This window comes from Tursiops truncatus, chromosome 1 (assembly GCF_011762595.2).
Source record: "Tursiops truncatus isolate mTurTru1 chromosome 1, mTurTru1.mat.Y, whole genome shotgun sequence".
NCBI lineage: Eukaryota > Metazoa > Chordata > Mammalia > Artiodactyla > Delphinidae > Tursiops > Tursiops truncatus.
In genome coordinates, this window is record NC_047034.1 from 147,251,196 (window position 1) to 147,273,627 (window position 22,432).

General features: G+C 47.2%; 1 protein-coding gene and 1 long non-coding RNA gene across 3 annotated transcripts in view; one reads left to right on the forward strand and one right to left on the reverse strand.

Annotated features, from left to right (window-relative positions):
* On the forward strand, positions 1-15,318 carry LOC109550390 (uncharacterized). Its single transcript, XR_002176888.3, has 3 exons — positions 1-661; positions 14,682-14,787; positions 15,192-15,318. It is a non-coding gene; the product is annotated as an uncharacterized lncRNA (long non-coding RNA).
* KIF2C (kinesin family member 2C) overlaps positions 11,039-22,432 on the reverse strand; it is an 18,307-nt gene continuing 6,913 nt past the window's right edge. The window contains exons 6-21 of one of the 2 annotated variants that reach the window (XM_004328293.4): positions 21,246-21,371; positions 20,594-20,694; positions 19,846-19,941; positions 19,138-19,192; positions 18,884-19,046; positions 17,630-17,720; positions 17,296-17,359; positions 17,125-17,216; positions 16,225-16,367; positions 15,237-15,441; positions 15,008-15,118; positions 14,067-14,134; positions 13,624-13,729; positions 13,417-13,530; positions 11,812-11,935; positions 11,039-11,702 (exon numbers count right to left, since the gene is read on the reverse strand). In XM_004328293.4, the coding sequence (XP_004328341.2) occupies positions 11,620-11,702; positions 11,812-11,935; positions 13,417-13,530; positions 13,624-13,729; positions 14,067-14,134; positions 15,008-15,118; positions 15,237-15,441; positions 16,225-16,367; positions 17,125-17,216; positions 17,296-17,359; positions 17,630-17,720; positions 18,884-19,046; positions 19,138-19,192; positions 19,846-19,941; positions 20,594-20,694; positions 21,246-21,371 (1,742 nt within the window). In that variant the 3' untranslated portion in view covers positions 11,039-11,619. The remainder of the gene's footprint in view (positions 11,703-11,811; positions 11,936-13,416; positions 13,531-13,623; positions 13,730-14,066; positions 14,135-15,007; positions 15,119-15,236; positions 15,442-16,224; positions 16,368-17,124; positions 17,217-17,295; positions 17,360-17,629; positions 17,721-18,883; positions 19,047-19,137; positions 19,193-19,845; positions 19,942-20,593; positions 20,695-21,245; positions 21,372-22,432) is intronic. The other variant, XM_004328294.4, reaches the window with a different exon arrangement.

Sequence of the window (22,432 nt, forward strand, 5' to 3'; positions counted from 1 at the left end):
TGTAGCCCCGCCTCTTGACGTATCTTCCGGGCGCCGCAGAGAGCGGCCTTGGGTCGGAGGGCGGGGCGCCGAGGTCTTGGATCTGAGAGTGTCGTGAGGGCGCTGCAGCCCGGCCGAGGGTCAGGCTGGGGTGCAGCAGAACCCGGCCGTGTGCGCGCCTCGGGGGGAGGTTGAGAGACCCAGGGCACAATTCGGGCGGGGCTTGCCCGGTTTTATTTACGCCTTATAAAGACCCGTTTTAGAAGCTACTGCTGTAGTCCTGGATGAGAGCTGTGAGTGCGTTGGAGAAGGGCGGAAGGCAGTAGAGGTGGAAACGAGAGGGGGACTTGGGTTTTGTTTTGAAGGGTTTGGTTTAGGGGGCGGGAGGTGTGTCAAGGATTCCGAATTCCTCACGTGACCAGTTGGATGACTGTTGGTGCCACTTAGTGAGAATGGGTAGGCTGAGGTAGGAGCTGGTCTGGACGTGTGCATTTTGAGCTCTTGGTGACTCCCGCACGTGGGAATGACAGGCAGATGGATGGTCATGTCTGGTCCATCCATAGAGAAGGGATCTGGACAGAAGGTGTTACTTTGGGAATCGTTGGCGTATAAATGGTAACCAAAGCTACCAGAATGAACGGAACCTAGGGAGAGCGCATACAGCAAACTTTTCTTGTAAAAGGTAAGTTAATACTGTAGCCTTTGTGGGCTGTAGGGTCTGTGTCACCACTCAGGTTTTTTTTAAATTTATTTTTGGCTGTGTTGGGTCTCCCTTGCTGCACGCGGGCTTTAGTTGCGGTGAGCGGGGGCTACTCCTTGTTGTGGCGTGCTGGCTTCTCATTGCGGTAGCTTCTCTTGTTGCGGAGCACGGGCTGGCTCTAGAGCGCAGGCTCAGTAGTTGTGGCGCACGGGCTTAGTTGCTCCGCGGCATGTGGAATCTTCCCGGATCAGGGCTCAAACCCTTGTCCCCTGCATTGGCAAGCGGATTCTTAACCACTGTGCCACCAGGGAAGTCCCTGCGCCCGCTCTCTAAATAGCAACACTCCTTTTTCTCTACCCACTCAATACTAACATTGTTTTTACATGCTCATTATCTGTCTTCCCACTAAAATATAATATGCATTAGAGTAGGAACTGTGTTGTTCACTACTGTATTTCCAACACCTAGAATAATGCCTGGCATTTAATAAGTACTCAATAAATATTTGAATGGTACTCAAATATTTGAGTAAATTATTGTTCTACTAACATTGTATTCAATGGGTTTTCCCAGTAGACTGAGGTCTTAAGAATTAGTGCACATATGTCATTCATCTCTCCATCCCCAGCCCCTTGGCACAAGAAAAAGAAAAGGGAATTGCATTGGACATAAAAAGGAGAAAGGGGGGACTTCCCTGGCGGTCCAGTGGTTAAGACTCTGTGCTTCCATTGAAGGGGGCAGGGTTTGATCCCTAGTCGGGGAGCTAAGATCCTGTATGCCACTTGGTGTGGCCAAAAAAACAAACCAAACCAAAAAACCCAAAAAAAACAAAAAGGAGGAGGTGGATTCAGGGGGCATTTGTTTGGTGATGGGATTTTGTGATAGACTGGATTAAGAGGATGAGAGAAGGGTGACATGAGGTTTCTTCCCTGGGAAAACACATTAATGGTGGGGTGACACCACCATTAATAGAGAACACAGGAGAGGCAGGTTTCTGGAAAGTTCAATCTTAGGATAAGTTTGAATTGCCTGTGGGACATATAGGTGCTAATCTTTGTATTTAAAGTAGTTGGAAAGATGAGTCTGAAGCTTGGAAGAGAATGGGACTGATAATTCCCACCCCCACCCACCATGGTCTCAGTCCTCTATCCACCTAACCCAGTGGTCCACCCCATTAGCTAGTCTGTTTCACATGAGCATTTTGTTGTTGTTACTGCAGAAAAAGCTATAATCAAAACCCAGTGCTAGGGCTTCCCTGGTGGCACAGTGGTTGAAAGTCCGCCTGCCGATGCAGGAGACACGGGTTCGTGCCCCGGTCCGGGAAGATCCCACATGCCGCGGAGTGGCTAGGCCCGTGAGCCATGGCCGCTGAACTTGCGCGTCCGGAGCCTGTGCTCCGCAACGGGAGAGGCCACAACAGGGAGAGGCCCAAGTGCCGCTAAAAAAAAAAAAAAAAAAACAAAAACAAAAAAAAAAAAACTCAGTGCTATTTCATAATATGAACACTCAAAGTAGGAATAAAAGGAAATTTATTCAATATGGAAAAGAGTAGTTTACAAAGCCACAGCAAACATCTGGCTCAGTGTTAAAGACTGAAAGATTTACTCCTGAAATCAGGAAGAAGGCCAGGAAGCAGGCCTTCACCACAGTTATTCAACAGTGTACTGGAAGTTCTACCCAGAGTCTTGAGGAAAGAAAGAAAAGACATCCATGTGTGAATGGAAAAATTAAAACTGTGTTTATTCACAGATCACATCATCTTATAAAACTTCATCTTATAAAACTTCCTATAACAACAAAAAATTATTTGAGCTAGTCAACTAATTTAGCAGTTATAGGACAAAATATCAATTCACAAAAATCTGTCATATATATACACTAGCAATAAATAATCTGAAAAAGAATTTATGAAAACAATTCCACTTTAGGACTTACCTGGTGGCACAGTGGTTAAGAATCTGCCTGCCAATAAAGGGGACACAGGTTCGAGCCCTGGTCAGGGAAGATCCCACATGCCACGGAGCAACTAAGCCTGTGCACCGCAACTACTGACCCTGCGCTCTAGAGCCCGCGAGCCACAACTACTGAAGCCCACGTGCCTAGAGCCTGTGCTCCGCAACAAGAGAAGCGACCGCAGTGAGAAGCCCGTGTACTGCAGGGAAGAGTAGCGCCTGCTCGCTGCAACTAGAGAAAGCCCGCGCGCAGCAACGAAGACCCAACACAGCTAAAAATAAATTAATTAAAAAAAAACAGAAAAAACAAAAAATTCCATTTAAAATAATGTCAACATTAATATTTAGGAATATATTTAATCAAGTTATTAGACTTATTTTATGTATGTAAAGTTGTCTGTACGTTTGAAATTACTAGAAAGTAAATTACTTTTCAAAACACCATGCCAGAAAAGCAGAGAAAACATCAAACTTCCACATAAAGGCAAAGCCTTACCCAGATCCAATTCACCCAAAGTCTATATGTAATTTAGAGGCACTGTGGGAAGTTATATTAGGAGCCACTTTCTTCCGCGTTGTGGATGACCTCAATATGATAGAAAGAGTGGGATTTTTTTTTTTTTTTTTGCAGTACACGGGCCTCTCACTCTTGTGGCCTCTCCCATTGCGGAGCACAGGCTCCGGACGCGCAGGCTCAGCGGCCATGGCTCACACGCCCAGCCGCTCCGCGGCATGTGGGATCTTCCCAGACCAGGGCACGAACTCGTGTCCCCTGCATCGGCAGGCGGACTCCCAGCCACTGCGCCACCAGGGAAGCCCAACAGTGGGATTTTTGAATTCCAATTTTCCACAGCATTCCACCAAAAAACTGTCATAGTCTTGGCAAATCTCCCCCACAGCTACCAAGGCCTTCAGGTACTCACTGGTCTGGTAAGGGTGGATGTAGTGCAGGAAACAGCCGGTCCTGGGGTCCCCCATTCGAGGCAGTGGAATCTATAGCTACCTGGGGTGTTCAACAACCTCGACATCTTGCAGACGTAGGTGGCATATTGCTCACATGGAGGCGCTGTAAATGAGCTGAGTATTTTTCTGGGTTGTAGCCGCCACCGTGGTCTGCATCTGCAGATCATGAGACACTGTGGTCCGTACTTTGTCTTCTTTTAGCAGAGATGTAACCAAACACAAATTGCTGCGCCCAACGCACAGTGAAGCCAAACAATTCCAAAACGTTGGAGTTTGGAGCAGAGAAAGGTTTCTTGCAGGGCCATGCAAGATGGAAGGCTCATGCCCCAAAACCCTGAACTCGAGCCTTTTTTTTTTAATGTACTTGAAAGGTAAACTAATAAATGCATCTGAATCTGTTGGGGCAATATTCAAGATGGACTCTGGAGTTCTTGAAATCAGAGCAAGACAGTTCTCTGTGTCCCACACCATGCCCTCCAAGTCTCTACTCTTGCTTTAGCAGAAGTCAAACAGGGGCTCTATGATGCTGTGTGATCCTGGAGAGATCCTCTCTTCTGCTGTCCTCCTAGCCAGGCCATCACTCCATGTGCTTTGAGACCATTAACATTAATTGTCTTATGGCTTTGTCCTTATTTTCATTAGTCACCTTAAAAAAATCATCTCCCAGATTATACCTATCACCCATGCTCTAATCCTGACCTAGGTATTATATTATCGTTTTTAAACCCATCTCCCACCATTCTTCATTTTCTAAAAATCTTCTGTGTCCTGTGTTCATCAGAAAAATCCTGTATATCTTCACCCTCTTCTCTGAATGTTTCCTTTTACCATAAATCTGCTTCTTTCGGGATTTTCTCTCTTTTCTTGTCAGCCTTCTCAAGTGGAGGATGACTATGCTGTTCTCTAGATGGGAGACAGGTGTGCTCCATGGTCTTCATTGCCAATTTCAGACCATTCTTACTCTATCCTCCCTAAAAACCAAACTTTGAAGCTAAGACTACAATAGTCACTGCTCCTCTTTATTGAACTTACCTGTAAATTCTAGTTCTCACCAATTTGTGCCTGGAAGATTTTGTGTCCTGACTCACTGTCTCTCCCTCTAATAATACCCTTGGCATTTTTTTTTTGTGCCTACACATGAGCATCTTTACCTCCCTCAACCGTAAGCTTTCACCAGCTCCTCACCCTGTAAGTCCTTAAACCTGGGATTGGTCCAACCTCTTGTGCCTGACACCTGGGTTACAGAATGCTGCTGGTTAAAGGCACGTATATCTGCAGACTACTGCCACTAGAAATTAAGAACAATAATTGGCATTAGGCCCTGGAGGATCTTTACAATGAAAGACTTACTTGGGGAGTTCCCTGGTGGCCTAGTGTTTAGGATTCTGGGCTTTCACTGCATGGTCTGGGTTCAAACTCCAATTGGGGAACTGCCTGCGCAGCGTGGCCAAAAAAAAACTTACTTGAAGCATAAACTCTACTGGAGAAGAGAAGATATTTAGACTGTAATAAATGCTATGAAGGAAATAATGTGCTGTCTTAGGGCAAACTTGAGTTAAGATGCTCTTAGATTGCTTCTCTGGGGTGACAAGATACCTGGGGTAAACTGAGACCTGAAAGAAAAAAGGAACATTTTGAAGAGCTGATGATTCCAGTCTGAAGGAACATCAAGTGTGAAAAGCCCTGAGAAGGGTGTGCACTTCTGGAATGGTGGAGTAAGGATCTTTGAAAAACCACTCCTCCAATAAAGCAACGAGAACACTGGCAAAAATCGTCAAAATCAACTTTTCCAGAACTCTGAAATTAACTAAAGACTTACAACAATCCAAGGAGCATTTATTCAAGAACAACAGCTAAAACTTTGTTCAGTGATCTTTATTGCTTTTTAATTTGCCCTAATCCCCTCCCCTTCTCCTAGCTCCACATTAGCTTTGAAAACCAGTAGTAGCCTTCTGGCTAAGGTACTTGTGAAAAGCGGCAGCCTAACAGCAGGTGGAGGGGGCAGATGGGTCTGGAGCTCCCCAAAAACCCCATCCCCAAAGAACTATCACTATTTGACCTGTCTGGCAGCTGGCTGAAAAGCTCCATTCTTAGGGCTTGTCTTTATTTGATCTCACTCAAATCTCACTCTGTGAACAGCCCTACCCCTGGTGTTTATAAGAAAAAAAAGTCAGGGGCAACACAACTGCCTGAGGCAGGGTTATGAGTTGGGGCTGACAAGAGGCTGATAAAAAATAATAATAAAAAAATATTTTTAAAAAAGGAGAAATAGGAGAATATGGGAGTTTTTAAAATTCCCACATTTTCCTGGGAATCTAGAAAATCTAGACGGTCATGTGTGTATGCAGGACTGAGTACATGCCCAGTAAAGACCTGCAAACCTGCAAAGGCCCTAATATCGGTGATATATGGCTGACCTTGAAGCTCTGCACAAGCAGGAAGTGAAGGCTGTACAGCACGAGCAAGTGGAATTTATCTTAGGTTTTCAAGGTTGGTTTAACATCTGAAAATCAATCAACGTAATATACCTTATTAATAATAAAGGGGAAAAAACACATGATCACCTCAAAACACAGAAAAAGCATTTGACAAAATCCAATATCCCTTCATGTTAAAAACACTCAACAAATTAGAGTGTTTAGAACAAATTAGAACTTCTTCACCTGATAAAGGAGCCACAGCTAACATCATAATTAATGATCAGGAACAAGACAAGGATATCCACTCTCACCACTTTTTTTTTCTTCGTCTTTATTGTTTTGGCTGTGTCAGGTCTTCCTTGCGGTGCGCGGGCTTCTCTCTAGTTGCAGTAGGTGGGCTTCTCTCTAGTTGTGGCATGCAGGTTTTCTCTCTCTAGTTGTGGTGCGCGGGCTCCAGGGTGCATGGGCTCTGTAGTTTGCGGCACGTGGGCTCTCTCGTTGAGGTGCGTGAGTTCAGTAGTTGTGGTGTGCGGGCTTAGTCGCCCAACCAGGGATCGAACTGGCATCCCCTGCACTGGAAGGTGGATTCTTTACCATTGGAGCACCAGGGAAGTCCCTCTCACCGCTTCTATTCAAAATTACATTGGGTGTTTTATCCAGGGAAATTAGGCAAGAAAAAGAGATAAAAGGCATCTTAATTAAAAAGGAAGAAGTCAAACTTTCTCTATTTACAGATGACATGATCCTATATAGAAAGAATCTCAAAAGAATCTACAAAAAAACTATTACGGTTAATAAATGAATTTAGCAAAGTTGCAAGGTACAATATCAACACACAATGGGGGCGGGGGGAGAGGAGATAAATTAGGAGTTTGGGATTAACATATACACACTACTGTACATAAGATAGATAAACAACAAGGACCTACTGTATAGCACAGGGAACTATATTCAATATCTTATAATAATCTATAATGGAAAAGAATCTGAAAAAAATATATACATATATATAACTGAATCACTGCTGTACACCTGAAACTAATACATTGTAAATTAACTGTACTTCAATTTTTAAAAAGAGGTTAAAAAAAAGATCAACACACAAAAATCAGTTGTGTTTCTATACACCAGCAATGAACAATCTGAAAAGGAACTTAAAAATAATTCCTTCTGCAATAGCATCCAAAAGAATAAAATACCTAGGAAATAAATTTAACCAAGGAGGTGAAAGAGCTGTACACTATAAAATATTGTTGAAAGAAATTAAAGACCTAAATAAATGGAAAGACATCTTGCATTCATGGATTGGAAGACAATATTAGGATGGCAATACCACCCAGAGTGAATGTAATCCCTATCAAAATTCCATCAGCCTTTTTTGCAGAAATGGAAAAGCTGATCCTTAAATTCACATGGAATTGCCAGTGTTCCTGAATAGCCAAAACAATATTGAAAAAGAACCAACTTGGAGGACTCACACTTTCTGATTTCAAAACTTATGGGAGTTCCCTGGTGGCCTAGTGGTTGGGATTTCGGGCTTTCACAACCACGGCCCAGGTTCAATCCCTGGTCAGGGAACTGAGATCCCACAAGCCTCGCAGCACAGCTGAAAAAAAAAAAGAAAACCTTATTACAAACTACAGTAACCAACAGTGAAGTATTGGCATAAGGATAGACATATAGACCGAGGGAATAGCATTTAAAGTCTCAGAAATCAGCCCACTCATATATGTTCATTTTCTTTTTTAAAAATTTATTTTCATTATTTCTTCCAGTTTATTGAGATATAATTGATATATAGCACTGTATAAGCTTCAGTTGTACAGCATGATGATTTGATTTATATACTTATGAAGTGATTATCGCAATAAGTTTAATGAACATCATCTCATATAGATATAAGATAAATAGAAAAAATTTTTTTTCCTGTGAGAACTCTTAGGATCGACTCCCTTAACAACTTTCATGTATAACATACGGCAGTATTAACTATATTTATCATGTTGTACATCACATCCCTAGCACTTATTTATCTTATAAATGGAAGTTTTTACCTTTCGACTGCCTTCATTCAATCCCCTCCTGCCTCTGCCATCAACTGACTTTCAACAAGGTTGCCAAGACAATTCAATGGGGGAAAGAATAGTCTTTACAATAAGTGATGCTGGAAAAACTGGATCTCCACATGCAAAAGAGTAAATTTGGACCCCTACCTCATAGCAGCTACAAAAATTAACTCAAAATGGATCAATGACCTAAATATAAGAACATAAAACTCTTAGAAGAAAACATTAGAGTAAATCTTCACAGCATTGGATTTGGCATGAGATTCTTAGATATGACACCAAAAGCACAAGCAACAACAAAAATGTAAGTTAGACTTCATTGAACTTAAAAGCTGTGGTGCTTCAAAGGATACCATCAAGAAAGTGAAAAGACAACTCACAGTATGAGGGAAAATATTTGCAAATTATACATTTGATAAGGGTCCAGTATCTAGAATATATAAAGAGCTCTTACAAGTCAACAATAAAGACAATCCAACTTAAAAAATGGGCAAAGGACTTGCATATACACAAGAGAATTGAAAACATATGCTCAGACAAAAACTTGTACATGAGTATTCATAGCACAAATGGTCTGTTCATAATGCCAAAAAGTGGAAACAACCCCCAAATTCATCAAGTGAAGGATAAACAAAAAGTATAGCCATGCAATTGGAATATTATTGGGCCATAAAAAGGAGTGAATTGATACATGCTACAACATGATTCTTTAAAACATATGCTAAGTGAAGAAGCCAGACACAAAAGACCACATATTATATGATTCCATTTATATGAAATGTCCAGAATAGGCAAATCCATAATGAAGGAAAAATAGATTGGTTGTTTCCTGGGGCTGCGGGGAGAGATGAATGGGGGTGTGTATGTGGCTGCTTGAGGGTAATTTTTTTTTTTTTTTTTAATTGAGGTATAGTTGACGTGCAACAGGATTTCTTTTTGGGTCATAAAAATGTTCTGGAATTAGGGATGATGGTTGCCCAATTAAATGAGTATACTAAAACCCACTAAATTGTACACTTTAAAAGAGTGAATTTCATACTGTGAATTACACTTCAATAAATGTAAAAATTACATTTTCATTATTTTAATTAATTAATTAATTTATTTATTTTTGTGGTACGCGGGCCTCTCACTGTTGTGGCCTCTCCCGCTGCGGAGCACAGGCTCCGGACCCGCAGGCCCAGCGGCCATGGCCCACGGGCCCAGCCATTCCACTGCACATGGGATCTTCCCCGACCGGGGCACGAACCTGTGTCCCCTGCATCGGCAGGCGGACTCTCAACCACTGCGCCACCAGAGAAGCCCACATTTTCATTATTTTTTAAAAAGCCCTGGCATATTCAAGAAATAAAGGCCAGTGTGGTTGGAGAACAGTGAGTGCCTAGAGAACCGTTCATTCATTCATTCAAAATATTTTGTGTGCTTGTCATATGTTCAGGATACTGTGGATACAGTATTAAAACAAAAATCTTTGTTCTTATGTGCTTAAATAGCTAGTAATTATATAGCACTTATTAAGTGTGAGACATTGTACCTATTGCTTGGTGTGTGAACTCAGTTTTCTTTTCTTTTTTTTTGGGCCACACCTCACAGCTTGCAGGATCTTAATTCCCCAACCAGGGATCCAACCCAGGCCCCCTGGCAGTGAGAGCGCAGAGTCCTAACCACTGGACCACCAGGGAATTCCAAAACTCAGTTTTCATAGTAATTCTATAGTGTACAAGCATTATTCCCATTTCAGAGAGCACAGAGGTTAAACAACCCACTTAAGGTTCTGCAGTCACAGAGGTCGGATCCCACCCTGCACTATGGCTTGAGAAGCTGGGCTCTAGCTTCCAAACCATTCTGCTCAAATTACATTCTCACTGGACCAATAGAGAGGAGCTGACCAGGTGGGGCCTAATAGGCCATGATAGGGCATTTAGAATTTATTCTTTGTGGTATTAAAGGGTTCCAAGCAGGGGAGAACCTATAAAGATTCTTCTGGCTGCTTGGGGAGAATGGGTCACTGGGAGTTAAGAATTCACAAAGGGGGGCAGTTAGGGAAGGTGGTCAGGTCTGGGATGGTGGCATTGGATCTTTGCAATTTAGTATACTAAAACCCACTAAATTGTACACAAAATTGTGGGTATTGGTGGCCTTGTTTTACAGATGTGGGAGAAGTTAGGTATCTGGAAGCTTTTAAGGCCTTAAGAGTTAGTGCCATTTCTGTCAAACTTCTGATTTAGCTGAATTTCTGAATCCAGGCCCTCTATTTGGTTATTTAATGGCACCTGAAACTCCTGTAATTTTCTCACCATGAGGTAGAGAATGCCCCTACTTTACAATGAAGTAACTGAGGCTGAGAGGGCTAGAACCTGGTCCATCTGACCCCACTCTTCTCTGGAGTTTCTGCAGTAGCCCACATGCCCCATGCCCCACCGTGTCTCCCGGACTGAGGCCTTTCTGAAACACACATTTGGTTGTATGGCTCCCAGGCTACAAACCTTTCAGTGGCACATTACCATTTAGATAATTCATGTTCTGTGACACGGGATCTGGAGTCTTCTAGTTCCCAAACCATACATGCCCTATTGTTTGGTTCCTCAGTCTACCTGGCAAACTTCTCATTTTTCAAGATCAAACGTGTTACCCATCAGATCCTTTCCTGTCTAGCAAGGCAAGTGCTTTCGTGTCAGTGTTGCCACAGAATCTTTTAACATGCCTTGAGCAGACTGTAAATGACAGAGCACCATCTCCTTTCTGCTTACGGCTCCTGTGCCCAGGAGAGGTCCTAGGACCTAGTCAGCATTGAACAAGGCAGAGGTTGGAGTCTTCACCATGTCACTGAAACTGCAGGTGTAGATTTGGTCTCCTGGGTAGAGTACAGAATCAGCACTACCCAGAGTTGCAGTAGGGTCCTAAGTCCCAGAAGGCTCATACACATCCCAGGCACTTCCCACATACCACTCAACAGGCTGATTTTTTTCTCTTTATTGTTAGACACAATGTATAAATACATAAAACAGAAAACAGCAGGGATCCTCTTGGGCCTCAAAAAACAGCAGGGAAGGAAGAGGTCCTGGAAACTTTTTTTCAAGTACAAAACATATTAGTGCCCCGACCAAGGGTATGGAAGGCAGGCCAGGGCCAGCAGAGCTGAACTAAAGGCTCCTTCCCTCTCCCAAGAGCCAGGACAACCCCAGGGAGCTCTCCACCAGCAGCCAGTCCACACAGGCAGAGTGCTGCCCAAGGGAAAACTCTACACCAGACAGCTTTCCCCTCTTGGAGAGAAGGGCAGCACATAAGATAACTAAAAGCTCCCTCTTTCCATCCTTGTTCCCTTCATGGCTACAAGTGAGGAAAAGGAAAGTCGTGTCCCATGCACTCTGACCCCTCCCCAGCTGCCCTGGGCCCAGATGCCCCCATACTTGGCATTTACCAAAGCTTGTCCCAGCTCAGACCTTGACTAGACCCACCAGGTGCCCAGAGTTCGCTGAGGAGGGAAGGGGAGGGGAAAAGGCTGGGTGTGACACCAAACAGATCTTTATTTGCAGTCGTCAATGGGGCCGTTTCTTGCTGCTTATTTGTTTGCTGGCCTGCTCTTCTAGCTGCATGGCCAGGCGCAAGGCCTTGAGGACATCTGGAAGGAAAGGGTGGTGCACCCGGGGTTAGTGGGTCTCTCAGAGGCCTCATTCCCTCTGGCAGAGCTGCCATCACCCGCAGAAGCCCCATTCTCTGGCCGCACCCACCTTGTAGGGCTGAGAAGTGCTTGGTTTGCTGGGCCAGGGCACATTCTGCTTTATTCACAAAGGTCTCCAGGTCGTAGTCTGGCTGCTCAGCCATCTCGGAGAGCTCCAGCCAGCCTGGCCCTTCCTGCAACAACACAGCGCGAACCTTGTCAGGTCAATAATGACCAAACCAATCTAGCAAATCATTCCTAGGGCTCTACCATCTGCAATGCAAATGCCCACTCCTCCAGCCATGCCCCATACCCTGCCTCCTGATCCTCTCCCAGAAATTCTCAGCTTGAATTCATCCTCTTCCCCACCCCAAACTTGTGCGTGTGCCTTATATCAAATGAATGTTATCATCTGTCTTGATGCTCAAGCCAGAAATCTCAGCAAGAACTTCTTTCACCCTGCTTGTCCCCCAATCCTACTAATTCCACCCCCGAAATGGTTCTTAAATCTCATGCCCTAATTCCAATACCATGGCCATGGTCATAGTTGGTCTAGACACCAACATCTCTCTTGAACTCTAACAATCTTCTAACTGCTCTTAACTCCTAAGTGCCTCTACTCATGCTCGCCCCACATCCCAAAACCAGCCTCTATACTGTGGCCATAGTAAGGTACCTAAAGCTCTGATGTGACCATGTCACCACTCTGCTTTGCTCTCTTCAAAGGCATCTACTGCCCTCATAACGAAGTCCAGGCCTTTGGTGTGAACCATTAAGGCCCTTTAGCATCAGGTCCCAGCTGACCTGTCCACAGCCTTGATCTCCTTCCCTCATCTGCTCACACCTTTTGCTCTGGCCAGAGTGAACCTCTCATTCTTCCTGAAAGTACCACGTCCTTTCAAACATTTGTACCCTGAGCGTGCCACGGAGGGAGGACACATGTAGGCATTTATCCTACATGTTCCCTCCTCAGTTCTAAGTGTCCTGAGCTCTCCCCTCTGCTCTGCACTCTGAAAGCCCCATTCTTAGGGCCTCTCCCCCACTTGCTCTTCCACAGCAGGGATCACAGCAGTGGTAGCATCTACCACTTACTAAATGCTGACTACATGCTGGGGATGGCTGAGTGCTTTAAAAACATATCACTTAATCCTCAGATGTAACCATCTTGTCTTGCCCATTTTGGGGATGAAGAATCTGGGGGCCCAGTGAAACTCAATGACTTTCACAAGGAAATCAGCTTATAAATAGAAGAGTCACGATTGATCAAGTCTTATTTCGGGCCTGTTATCCTTACTTCAGGTTTTTGGCCCTTGATCTCAGCACAGGAGCTGGCATATAGAAAGTACTCACCAAACATTCACTGAACAAACAAGACAAGGTTACCCTCCAAACCCTCAGTCAGGAGCATGGGGTAGAGACACCAGCTCCAGCCAGAATGATGGAGGAAAGCCTATGTGTGCCAGGCTGGGGAAGGAGGTGCGGTAATCAGCTGCTCTAGAAGAGCAGCTGAAAAAATAAATGGAGAATTAAGAAATGCTGGTGTAGACGGCTGCCTCTTGCCACCCCAGCCAGAAGACCCGGGGAGGGGCAAAGCCCAGGTCACAGTCAAGGAATGGCGCTGAGCCCATGCTAGGATGGATATCCAGTCTCTCCCAGCCCAGGGCTAGCCCTCCACCTGTATAATCTCTTTGAGCTCTTCCATGGCCCTCTCCTCCAGCTCCCTGATCTGAGTCATGGCTTCATTGAAGCTGGACATCTGGGAAGACAGTTCCTCCTCTTCCTTGGAGAACTAAGGGGGCAAAAGCAGAGACACAACAGTGTGGCCCAGTCCCCATCTCAGGAGGCCACGTTTCTGTCTTGCCTGGCCCACCCTGCCCCTTACATTGCCTGTGCTCAGGGCCCCGTCAGAGCTGGCTTCCATCTCTTCTGTTTCCATCTGAGTTGGCTGCTCCCCACTGGGCCCACTGTGGGGGCTCAGCTCCTTGACCCTGAGAAAAGAAGAAGGTCTCAGATCCCACAGCAGCCTCCTTGGCACTCACGAGTGTGCAGCACCACTCAGATTGCGAGACTTCGAGGAGATGGACTAGCAGCTTTGCTTTGGCCTAGGAGAAGTCCCTCACTCACACTGCTCCCCACCAAAGCCTGAGGGGATCGGAAAAAACCTTGTAGCATCATATATGAACTCCCAGGCCTCAGATTCAGCGAGTCACAGAAGAGGAGACAATGGGCACTGAGTCGCCAGAGCTTCCTCCCCGCTCTCATTGCTGTCATTCCCTCCCCCATCCTGCACCCCCTCCCCATCCCACCTGGTGTAGGTACTAGTACCTGTCTGCATATCTTAGTGTATTTAAAGTATATTCACAGGAGCTTATGCCTGGTGAGATCATGGCGATCTGCAAAAGAGGGAATGGGCACTTAAACGTCAAGGATCACAGGGTAAGGGTGCTCTTGGAGAGGCTGCCAGTAGGGGTTCTTTAGGCTGCTGATACCCACGTGGAATTGGGGGCAGAACCCATTAAGCAACCACTCTGTGCCAGGCAACTTGCCCCATGAGCCCTGCAAACGAAGGTGCCTTAAAAATTGGTCCCTGGGGACTTCCCTGGTGGCGCAGTGGTTAAGAATCCGCCTGCCAATGCAGGGGACATGGGTTTGAGCCCTGGTCCGGGAAGATCCCACATGCTGCGGAGCAACTAAGCCCGTGCACCCCAACTACTGAGCCTGCGCTCTAGAGCCTGCGAGCCACAACTACTGAAGCCCGCATGCCTAGAGCCCGTGCTCTGCAACAAGAGAAGCCACTGCAATGAGAAGTCCGCGCACCACAACGAAGAGTAGCCCCCGCTCACTGCAACTAGAGAAAGCCTGTGCACAGCAACAAAGACCCAACGCGGCCACACACACACACAGAAAAATCACTCACAGTTGTGGCCCTCTATTTCCTAGGCTGGGAGCCAATGACCCCTGAGGGAAGCCACAGAAGAGACGAGGACTGCCTCTCCTGCTTCCCCAAAGGTCCTCCTTCTGAATTCTCCAGCCCCCTTTTCATCAGGTAAGGGAGGAATGACCTTCCCCAAAACAAGAGCTGCACGGACATACAATAAAGGGAGAAGACCCTTTCCTCCCCTCTTGGGTAGGCAAAGAGGAGCCTGGTGTCCAAAAGCAGGGGGTGAAGCCCAGTCAAGTTAGAGCCTAGAAACCCAGGTGGCCAAGAGCACCAAGCCTCTTGCCCAGGGACAGAAGTGCACCACCTCCAAAGGGACCCTACTCACCATGCAGGTCCTTGAGTTCTCCCCGATAAAGGAGTCCCTTAGCACCTGTGTCAGCTTGCTCTCGCGGAACGGGGTGTGAGCTTTGTTCTGTCCCAGGGCCCTGATGCACTCCTGGGGCACAGCAGGGGAAGCTGAGGTCCCCTCCCTCCTCTTGAGATGCCCACTCTCTCCCTCCCTCCCCCAGCAGCCCTCCAGGCCAACTCCCTCCCCTCCAGCTGGGCTCCACTACCTTCAGAGCCAGGAGACTCTTGTTGATTTCTGCGCCCTCCATGCGGGTCTGCCGGTCAGCACTGGAAGTGTCTGCACCTCGCTCGTTCCCTGCCAGATCCACCAAAGAGAACTTGCCATGCACTCTCCCTTTGGCTCGAAGAAGAATCTGGAAACAGGCGTGGGAGCGGGAAGAGCTGGAGTTGGCAAATGTCTGCCCAGAGGTCCTGTGGCAAAGGAGGACAAAGAAGGACTATGAGCTCCCAGGGTCACCAGCCACCATGGCACCCCAGGTTCCAAAGCAGTCAGTTCTCCGGTAGCAGAGGGACACAGGTCAGGACTCTAAGATGTCTTGTGTCATCCTGTCCCACTTCTGTCCTGCCCTCCCTCCAGCTCTGGACCTAGTGGCTTACCCTTGCAGTCAAAGTACTGGATTCTGTGTGAGGGCCTTGGCCAGACCCCAGGGCCCATAGGACATGGGGAAGCATGAGTTGCCTCTGCTGAAGGGCACACAGGGAAGGAGGGGCTGTCATGAACCACTTGCTGCAACTCAAGGGCCCTGGGGTGGGCAGCCCTCTCCCTGGGCCTCCATAAGCTGCCCAGCATCCAGTGCACCACGCCTAGGGCCCTAGTAGTGCACTTCCCTACCTCTATACAGGAAGGGAGCTGTGGCCCCATCACTTCCAGCCTAGAGCACATCCAGAGCTCCTGTCTCCCACCACAGAGGGAGGGAACAGCAAGGAGAAACCCAGAGAAGCCAGGAAGCATGCCTTTGGGTAAAAGCCGGGGAATAAAGCCTGCCTTGGTCAGATTCAAGATACTTTAACTCGACCCTGATAAGTCTCGTCCTGGGTCATCGGCCCCATTGAGACCACTTAAGGCAGAGGCCTTCAGAGCCCGCACCAAGTCAGGGAAAGCGGCGCTCCGTGGAAACAGCAAAGGACTCAGCGCTAGTCTGTTACCTGACCTGGCATTAGAAGGTGGCCCCTTCCCCTGGCCGGGACTCTGACCTGCAGGCACTGCCTATGTCGATCATCTTGATGACGTCATCAGCACAGCTCACCACGTGCTCCTGCAGCCCCACCACCTGCACCTGCTGCTTGCCATCCTCTAGCACGCGCAGCTTGGCCTTCTTGTTGAGCAGGTCGAACAGCTGTGTCAGGCAGGGGAACAAGGCCAAGGCCATCAGGCGCCGGGCACCCCACTGACTCCTCCCTCCTTCAGGGCCGGTCCCAGCTTAGACAAGGGCTGGCAGCAGGAAAGGCAGGAGAGGCTGAGCTGGGTTATGCCAGACAAGCAGCGGACAGTCTACTTGGGAGCTGAACCAGACTGCCTCAGTTTGATGCGACCCTGCTACTTTACTAGCTATGTGAACCTGGACAAGTACTTAACCACCTAGCCTCGTTTCTCATCTGTACAATAGTGACAGTGACAGTAATACTTCCTAGTAGGATTGTGGTGATGAGCTGAGACAAGTAAAGTGCTTAGAATAGTGCTTAGCACCTAGTAACATCTTAATAAGCAACCCTAGCTATTATTATTATCTAGACCCCACTTGGGGAAGATGACTCTGCAAAAGCATAGAGGTAGAAAGATACATAGACATCTATAGAGAGAACACGAGCGTGAGAATGGGCAAGAGAGTTATGAGGGAGGTGTGTGGAGGGAGGACAGGGCACACACAGGCAAACCTCCCATCTGAGAGGTGGCCCTGAGGCATATTCCTGCCATACTTGTTGAGCGTGGGTACCATTCCACCATTGGATGAAAGCTCCCACACGTTTGGGCGAAGTGGCCCAGAGGCTTGACAACCCACAGGTTGTTTGGCTTCTACAATTTCTAGCCAACCTCAAGGTTTCTGAAACTTCAGGGGCCCCAACAGCATAAACAAAGGGCTCCCTGCCAGCTACCTTCCCATTATAGATCTCGAAGAATGTCACATAGACTTCCAGGCCCAGGTTCCGGTATCGGGGCTGATTCTTCAGGAGGAAGACGTCCCGGGCTGTGGGGAGAGAGGCTGGATTAAGTAAGCAACCTGCCCTTCTGTGCCCAACCCCACTGTGGCAGAACACACTACTTACAGGCCATCGCATAGATCCCTTTCGATGCGTTCTGGGCTTTCCCACAGAGGTCTCCACCCATCGTCTGCAAAGGGAGGGGGCAGAAGACCGTGGTAAAGGGCCCTTGGCCTAGGCCAGGGCACTACTGGCTCCATCACCACAGTGGGCCACACCAAAGCTGGGAGGGGAGGCTGGACCTACTAAGGCCCCTCCTTGAACCTGGCACAGCAAAGGCATCTGGAGATGGGGCATCTGCACTGAGGGGATTTTCTGCAACAAACTCATTGTCCTCCTTTTCAGAGACCCAGAATTCCACTGTGGGTAGGCTTGCTCTCTGCCAGGCCTGAATACTCACATGAGTCTTACCACTTCCTGTCTGGCCGTATGCAAAACAGGTTGCTTTTCCCCCTTCAAAGATTGTCTGTACGAGTGGCCTTGCTGTGAACCTAGGAGAAAGGATGGGGAAGAGTGTACGTCTCTCCTCAAATGTGCTCCCTGGAACATGGAGCACAAAGCAGGACTCCTGGAGGCCTCCTTCCAAGCGTGAGCACACCTCTCACACAAAGTGGTCCCACCTGACCCCATCCCCACTTATAAATTTGAAATTCTCCTAGCCACCTGCGGAGAGCTGGACCGACCTGCCAGGAGCAGGCTGATGGTCCACACTCTAACTGAGCACCTCCTCTACCCTGGAGACACAAGGTGAAAGCTTGAGCTTAGCATTCGACTTCCAGAATAAGATATGCTACAAAGATCAAAGAAACCATCTAAAGTAGGAACCTAAATTATTTTAGGCTTTGTGGGCCTAAAATAGGTCTCTTCCATATATATACATACATACATACATAAATATACATATATATTTAATGATTCTTTAAAAACACAAAATCCATTCTTAATTTGAGAGCCATATAAGAAGGGATTGCAAGCCAAATTGGTCCATGGACTATAGTTTATCAACCTCTGGTCTAGAGCAGTGCTGTCCGATAGTAGCCACTGCCACACATGGCTATTGAGCACTGGAAATGTGGCTAGTGTAACTGAAGAACTGAATTTTTTTTGGCCACACCACATGGCTTGCGGGATCTTAGTTCCCCAACCAGGGATCGAACCCAAGCCCCCTGCAGTGGAAGCACAGATTCTTAACCAGTGGAGTGCCAGGGAAGTCCCTGAAGAACTGAATTTTTAACTTTATTTAAACAGTCGCATGAGGCTAGTGGGTGCTGTATTGGACAGAGTAGTTCCAGAGTTTGCTGAGTCTGCTAAGCCCAGTGGGAAATGGGTGGCTGCACAGGACATAGGAAGAACCCCTAGGGCTTGCCCAGCCCAGCTTCAAAGAGTGCAATGGGTAATACCTCACTTCTGTCCACTCAGAAGCGCGGGCCACTAAAGCTGAAAAACGGGATGGGACAGCCCCAACAGGGCCTTCCAGGTGCTGGGAGCCAGAGCCAGCTCTGTGTCATGGCCCATCCAAAGAAAACACAAGAGGAAGCCAGGAAGGGCTTCAGGGTCAGCATGTCTGTGAGCGTGAGTGTTACCACAATGCCCCTCATTGGAAAGAGTAAAGTGTCAGGGGGAAGGAGGAGAAACAAAGAGGCAAGGGACTAACCTGTAGACGACTTCATTTGAAGCTGTTTCATCAAATGCGAAGTCAAAGCAGAATGCTTGGTTCTCCAGGTACTTTGTTAAATCCACTTTTAACTTGGGCTCATGTACCAAGAGGACACTCTTGCTAGGAACGGAAATCACATCAATTTCTTTCTTGGCCAATTCTGCAGAAGGACAGTATTTCAGGGGATGCTCCCTGGACACGGGGGAACCCACAGTCAGTCCAAAGCCTCATTCTGACTGAATAGGGCTTACCTTGTTTATTCAGCGGTCGTTTCCTAACACAAACACATATCCTGTGCTCTTCAATCTTCGAAGATGAGAAAAGACAACCAAGAGCAAAAGGTCAGAGCAATATTGAAAGAAAGCTTGTCCACAACCCGTCCAGTTCTAATCCCAAGTTTGGTTCAGGCAAGGGCCAAGATCTAACACTGGAACCCACTATGCCCATAGTTACTCTGGAGCGTAAGAAGGTAGCTCTGAATTTTCTTCCCAGTTTCCTCACTCTGCTGCCTATAGGAGGGTTCAGCACACTTTCATGATTAGTAGTAAGAATCTAGCCAACCTACTGAAGCAGGGAGGATGGGGGTGTGGGAGTTGATAAAGATCAGACCCTCCCATCTAGGCCTCACTAGCTCCAGCCCACCAAAGGGTATTAAAAAACCCCTTGAGGGTGAGTGAAGATTCCTGCACGCTCTCATTGCCTTAAGAGATGATTCTGTCTCTCACTTGTACGCCTACTCGGGAAAAGAATCTGAAAAGGAATCGTGTGTGTGTGTGTGTGTGTGTGTGTGTGTGTGTGTGTGTGTGTGTGTGTGTTTACATATATATGTAGAGAGAGAGAGACTCAATCACTGTGCTGTACACCTGAAACCAACACAATGTTGATATCAACTATGTTTAAAAAAAAAAATTGTACACCTACTCAGGAAGGAGAGGTAGAAACCCTTTGGGATTACTTACAGGATCAGTCACAGTAAGTGGATGACATTCCAAAGTAGCCCGAAATTCTTTAATCATCCGGGAAAATTCCCAGTTTGGAAAGCTGTTGTCATACTCCTGTTTGGGATAGGAGTGAAGAAAGACTGACTGCCAAGATGTTAAGTGCTCTCAGGCCTCAGTGCTAGGAACAGCAACAACAGCTCTTTATATGCACACAGCCCTGCAGGGCTGACAAGCCCCCACACGATCTCACTGCCCCCAACTCTGGCTCTGGGCAGAGAACCCAGGAACAAAGTCTTGGGAACAAAGATTGGCAGGGGGCCTAGGCATGCACCAACCACTCTAGGAACTGGGGCAAGAGCCACTGTCCCACATCTTAGGAGACCATGAGGCTGGGATTCCCCTGTGCCATTAACCCAACTAAAGGGAAATAATCCAAACTGGAACTCCACTGTGGCACCCCTGCATACACGCAACTAGGAAGTCGGGGGAGGCAGGCAATTGTGCCCAGCAGCCCACTGGACACTGAACTGTGTGATGGGCGTGCCCATTGGACAATCAGCAGCAAACATTCCTCATCTGAGGGCCTTCAGAAGAATATCTGAATTATTTGTTCTCTGAATCCTGATGAGAAACTAGTTAAACTTCTTGGATATCAGAACTGGAGCCTCAGAAATGCTGGGGCCAAACTGTTATCTCTGTTGCAGACAAGGTTTCAGTTAAGGATGCCTGTCCAAAAACCTTTGCCCTTGCTTCCCAAGAAAGGTACCTGAGCTCGTTTTATTCTCATTTCAGAGTTCTGGGCTCTTTTCTCTTCTCGCTTGTTCTTCATTTTTTCCATTTCCTTCACAATACAAGATTTCCTCCGAACTAGGGGGAGAAAAAAAAAGGAAGCCCTTTCTTTTACCTGTCTAGGCCAGCCTGTTCTTCTCTGGCTGTTGTGTTGAGTCCTGGGCCTTTCCCAGGACTAGGCCTTCTCTAGACCCTTGCTCTTATGTCACCATATGCATGGAGAGGAAGCAACAGCTATGACTCTTGGGATGGCCAAGCCTACAAGAGACTTGCTAATGTGGGCACTCCAGGTCTAACCCAAGCTCTCTCTATGCCTCTGTGGCATCTTCTCAAAAACCAGAAGAGGTGAGATCATCCCTGCTTGGTCTTGGTGGGCACTCTGGGCTGTTCTTCGGGTGTTGGCCAAGACTTTAGCTGTGATAGCACCTCAACTACATCAGAGGGCTCCTGCCACCTGGCAGTGACAGGGTCACCTCTTGTGAAAGATTGATTCCGTGGCCACAGGGAAACATGACCCCATGTGACAAACATGGTTTGAATTCAGGTGCCAAGGCAAGCCAGGTGTGGGACAGGCCGTAACTACCTATCCTGCACTAGGAGCAGGGCAGCAGACAGCTCAGCGTGTCTACCTGAGTTCACAGGGTTTGCAGAAGAGCTGCCTTGGACGGAGGAATGGACTTGCTCTTCCACCTCCTCGCTGACCATCGTCAATGGTATCTCAGCCACTGCAGGGCAGGAGGGCCTAGGGGGGCCGGCTGTGGGGAACAAGAGTCATTGGAGAAGCAGGCAGGCATACGGCAGCCATGCTCATCTGAGCCCTAGCAGGTCATAGGCCAGGAGGAAGGCTACCGACTGCCAGCTCAGCAAGGGCTCAGGCTCCTACCGTGTGAGCAAAGCTCAGGCTTTTTCCTGCATCTCGGCCCACACCTTGAACCCAAGAAGTCCCTCCACAGGGGCTGGCTCCTGGGGTCAAGAAATCTTAAAGAAGGTGGTCGGGGAAAAAAAAAAAAAAAAAATCTTAAAGAGTGTGTGAGTAGCTCAGTGTGGGCTTCACCATGAAGGGAAAAGCCTTTAAAGGCCTGAACTCTTCAGGCTTGACCAAGCATGGGTTCTCAGGCCAGGCCAGGCCAGGCCTTTCTACTCATTTAGGAGAAATTTCTGACTTCAGAACCCAGGTGGTTAACAGGAGCAAGGACTGAAACCCAGGAATAATGGGAAACTGAGCAACAACCAACCATATATTTTTTTTAATAAATTTATTTATTTTAATTTTATTTATTTTATTTTTGGCTGCGTTGGGTCTTCGTTGCTGCGTGCAGGCTTTTCTCTGGTTGCAGCGAGCAGGGATTACTCTTCTTTGCGGTGTGCGAGCTTCTCATTGCGGTGGCTTCTCTTGTTGTGGAGCACAGGCTCTAGGCGCGCAGGCTTCAGTAGTTGTGGCTCACGGGCTTAGTTGCTCCGTGGCATGTGGGGTCTTCCAGGGCCAGGGATCAAACCCGTGTCCCCTGCGTTGGCAGGTGGATTCTTAACCACTGCACTACCAGGGAAGCCCCAACCAACCATATTGATTCAACCCAGAAAGGTACAACCCATGGTGACTCACTACTTCCCATACCTGGTCGTGACCCTTTTGTTTGCCTTCACTTTATTAGAGCTGAATTTGATACACATTAAATGTAATGATTATAAAAATCACCTACTTTATTTACTAATAACTAGTAAAGTTGACAATTAAAAATGTTTGGGACTACCCTCTACCCTGCTGGTGCAGTGGTTAAGAATCCACCTGCCAATGCAGGCGACATGGGTTCAATCC